At 33.3% G+C, this 4,558-nt stretch overlaps 1 protein-coding gene across 1 annotated transcript; it reads right to left on the bottom strand.

Moving 5' to 3' along the window:
• Positions 1–1,460: 1,460 nt before the first annotated feature.
• On the bottom strand, positions 1,461–4,552 carry LOC129299420 (syntaxin-31-like). The gene is made up of 6 exons (XM_054937889.1): positions 4,155–4,552; positions 3,781–4,030; positions 3,548–3,696; positions 2,791–2,829; positions 1,959–2,156; positions 1,461–1,860 (listed from the first exon to the last, which is right to left on the bottom strand). Exons 1-6 carry the CDS (start codon positions 4,550–4,552, stop codon positions 1,701–1,703), a joined length of 1,194 nt encoding a protein of 397 aa, XP_054793864.1. The 3' UTR covers positions 1,461–1,700.
• Between the last annotated feature and the right edge of the window lie 6 nt (positions 4,553–4,558).

The following is a 4,558-nucleotide window of genomic DNA, read 5'->3' as shown; positions in this document are numbered from 1 at the left end:
TAAGTGACTGTTAATTAATTTATATTTTTGAGAAAAGGCTGTTAAAATATTGATTTTCTGAAAAAAGAAAAATTATGTCTTTATCTCATCGTATTCTTGCACCGAATAAGTATAATAACATTTGCCTTGTTTAAAACATATCCATCAATTACCTGAGTATAACATAATAAAGTAAGGTATCGCTAAGCAAAAATATAAAACCCATACAATGCTCTATATTTTAATGGAGGCAATGCTTTTTTAAAAATGTCATATGTTATAGAGGAAAAGACTTATAGAAAAAATTATGTACAAGTCCCGTAGAGCAGATTTATTTATAAATAAGTTTTATAAAATTTTAAAATCATAGCCATGTCTCTTAGAACCTTGATGCAATTTGAAATTAGAGTACAAATAATATTGTCCTTACTTGTAATATATGATCAATTTAATTATCGATTATGTGAAATTACAGTTGTAAACAATTAAAATGCTAATTATAAATTGGTGATAAAATAGTTGTAAATAATTAATATTAAATTATTAGTAACGCACAATCAATTTAAATATATTAAATATATAAAGTTACAATTATAAAATATCGAAATGATAGTTGAATATTACTGATAAAATAGTTGTATACAATTAGTACTAAATTTGTAATGTATGATAAGTTTAACTGTTGAATATGTGAGGTTATAGTTGTAAAAAATAAAGTGATAGTTCCAAATTAATAATAAAGTAGTTGTAAATTAATTGGTTAATGTAATGTTTTTTTTTATAAGGGAATTATATTTTTGTACTCCAATTTCAAATTACACTCGAATCTCAAGAGACTTAACTTTAATTTTTAAATTTTGCGAGACTTATTTGTAAATAAGTCTTTTCCAAGAGACCCATACATAATTTTTTCTAAACTTATATAATAAACATTATATACTTAATGTACTTTTTTCAATTAAATCAAATCATGCAGATCTTTTATAGATTATTTATTTTATAATAAATTATTCTTATTCATTTTATTAACATGTTAAAATTCACTTATCATGATTTGTTTGAATATAAATATATTAAACATATAATACTAAGTACATGAATCTTGTCTTGTTATAATTTGAGAAGTATATGTAGGGCCCGCTTATTTTAGTTTATTTTATAAAAAAAATCACTTACTTTTTTTGTACAAAATATCTCTCCTGAGTTTTTATGATACTTGTTTAAATTTTTGAAAATAATCAAAATTAAAAAAAAACACATTTCTAATTATTTTAAAAAACTATTTTAAGTAACTTTTAAAAATAATCTAATGAATAGGTTGGCAGAAATACAACCTATATAAGATGTGGATTATATCAACTTACCCTATCAAGCTCACAACCCACTACGGACTACTCTATGGATTGCAAGTTGATCCATATTATCAGTTCTATTCACAATAATATCAATTTAGCACACCTAGCACCCATACAATGTTTACGTAGCTTGCATAATATGCATTCGACTGAGAGTTTCGGCATATGTATCATCACGCCAAACAACATAATCTGAGAATGTAAAACTTTACAGACCAGTGAAGCCCTGTCTGTTGACTTGTAAAAAATAAAGAACACCTGTTGCATGCACACGCCTTAACATTTTTGCCTCGATGGATGGAGGAAAACAAATAAATCCAAATGAGCCACCAACATGCTTGTGTGATTGGGCAAGCGTGAGTTAATTCAGGCCACGAAGAATATGAAGATCAGCAGAAATAGTATCAGAACGGCAAATATCTTGATCAGAAGCCACCTATTCGATGATATTTGGCTGAGATGCTTCAATAAAGAACTGTGAGCTCCTTCAACATTTGCCAATGACTCATCCATGTTGTCATCAATCCTGCCGATTCAAGTTTGACAGATTTGATAGAGATTGTTGAGCATGCGAACAGCTTGGAGGAATGCATCAGTACAAGTATCAAAATTATGAAGTCAAACCTGATAGCTAGTTCCCCTTGATGAGCAACCATTGTGGCCAAATGAGTGAAAATCCCACTCAGTTCTGTGATGGTAGATTCCACACTGTGCAGAGCAGTTGCACGACTCTGACTATAACTTTCTTGTCTTGGGACCACTTGCTGCATCATAGACATTTCCATTTGCTGGGATGGAGCGTTGTCAGCAGCTAGCCTCCGTCTGTATCAGCAAAATTAGCACAAGTTGCCAACTAAGGCTATGTCTATAAGTAAGAGAAGGGCTATGCTTTCTATTTCACGTAATTTTGAATTGTCCATTAAATCATTTCATTCAATGACTTTGCATTACCAAAGTTATAAAGATTAGGAACCTCAAGCTAGATAGGGGGAAAAAATCAATACTGTGATATTACAAGAGAGTTTTGGAGAAAACCCAAGACTCAAGCTTATTGCACAAAAATCATAAAACCATTCGGATGGCGAAGTCTACTAGGTATGCCAGCAAACATTAATTCCTGCAAGTCTTTTCCAGCAAATCAATTTAACAGCTATCCAGTTCACATTTAGCTTTTAAAAAAGAAGGTGATGACAAAAGCAAGTTCGGAACATCAATATTTTTTACCCTAAAATAAATACACACTGCTCTGGGTTCAAGTGAATAAATGATGCATATAAGAAATAAAAGCATACGGTTTACAATCTTAGAATTTTAACAGCCTATGTGGGAAATGCTGAAAGCAAACCAAACATGACGACCACAGAAGTATGCCAAAACAATACAGTAAAGAAAGTCCATGTTATATAGAACAGTAAAAGGGGCAACTTAGTCTTCGCTCAAAGTAATCAGAGCATACCTTAATTGATTGCTCGGTGTGATTTCATTTGAAAGGGATCTGTTTGAAAGAGATAGATAAATACAAATCATTCAGCAAAATTAAACTCCCAGAGCCCAATCAATTTGAACATAAAGAAAAAAAAATTCTAACTTAGCCGGTTTCAGATTTGTACAAATTTAACAGCAAGACAATATGAGATCAACAAGAAAATGGCATCAAATATAAATGTCCTGTTTTTGTTAGATGATTACCACAGTGATTACTAATTATCTAATTTAAAAAAGGTAAGTCGAGCTTCAGTATTACATTTTGGGCATTCAAAACCTGTTCAGTTCTGACAATCAGGCATTTAAAAAAAAGCAATCGCATTACGATAATAGTCTGGATAATTTGGCTGAAATAGGAATATTGCCAAAAGACCTAACAAGAAAAAAATTGTCTTGGTAACATGGCTACATGCTCATATACATATGGTAAGATCGACCGATCCATGATAAAGAAGTTCCCCGCAGCCAAGATTTGCATACATACTCATGTACAAGAGTTTTGTTTTTCCTCCCTCAATATTAAAAAAAACATGAGTTTGAGAAACCATGACTACATGGGATTATTACCATGCCTTTATAGAAGAATAGAAGACAGTAACTAGTGGAGCGGGTAGATATTTGTTTGTGCCAGACAACCTAAATTTACATGATGAAAGCTGAGAAGGAGAAAATATATTCATGTCAAGGTATAACACTTGTTAACCTATGACTACAGAAACATTGCTCACGCTGATATTTGCTGCGAACTTTCAGATGCATTTAATGAATTTGACCAAGGGGGTGGCTCAGTCACTGGCTCTGATCGATGCTGGAAAGGATTGCCTCTAGACGCTTTCTTGGAAAATATTTGCTTCCTATTCTCATGAGCCTTGATATTCTGTAGGAAGTATACGCACAGTGTTAACAAAATTCTGGTGGAAAAAAGGGATGCCATAAATATGAAAAATTAGTCCTCGCTAACCTCTGTCCTGCTAGTTAACACATCGTGAAGCTGCTTAGTTGCCCCCATAAGTTTGCCCTTTAAGTCATCACAGACAGCTGTTGAATGAACAATTCTATCCTCCGAATAATTTCCATCAGCTATTTCCATGTTTTGAATAGTTTGTAAATCTGAAAGAGCTGAATTCAATGCCGTGATGTCATTCTTAATCAAGGCCGTCAATTCTTGTATTTCCACAGTGGGATCATTAAACATCGAGACTTCTTTGCCACTGTAAGCTCACGAGCACATTAAAAGAAAACTCGAGTCAGTAACTTCTGAATACCCTATATGCAAACCATTAAATTATTTAAACAAAGATCTCTAAAATAGCCCTCTAAGATATGCAACGCAACACAATCAAATCACTTCCCAATTCATAGTTCTTTTCCCTTTCATTTACGTATCCAGCTAGTGGGATGCGGTATGCCGCCAAAGGTAAAGTCGACAAATTTTCGGGAAGCGCGGCGACGAAAGCTCTCCTCCATAAAGGCAAAAAGATTAATACGAAAGTAATGAAAGAGGTAGGCTTACATTGAGCAAGCCTCGAAATCTTCTGGGAGGCTTCATGAATACCCAACCCAATTCGAGAGGCTTCTGTTGAATTCAGATCTAGAATAGGACACAGGAGTGTATTGTTTCGATGTAGAAGGAACATCTTCAGCTTGATCAGGTGATGAGGTCTCTCGATCTTCTTCAGAGTTTGAGAGAGAGATCGGAACTCCAACGTGCGATCTCGGCAGCCAGAGGCCATTGGAGA

Source organism: Prosopis cineraria, unplaced genomic scaffold, assembly GCF_029017545.1.
Source record: "Prosopis cineraria cultivar Desert tree isolate PC_DT_omini unplaced genomic scaffold, ASM2901754v1 PC1154, whole genome shotgun sequence".
Classification (NCBI taxonomy): Eukaryota; Viridiplantae; Streptophyta; class Magnoliopsida; order Fabales; family Fabaceae; genus Prosopis; species Prosopis cineraria.
Note: the sequence above shows the minus strand (reverse complement) of the source record. Positions and strands in the feature narration are given on the sequence as shown.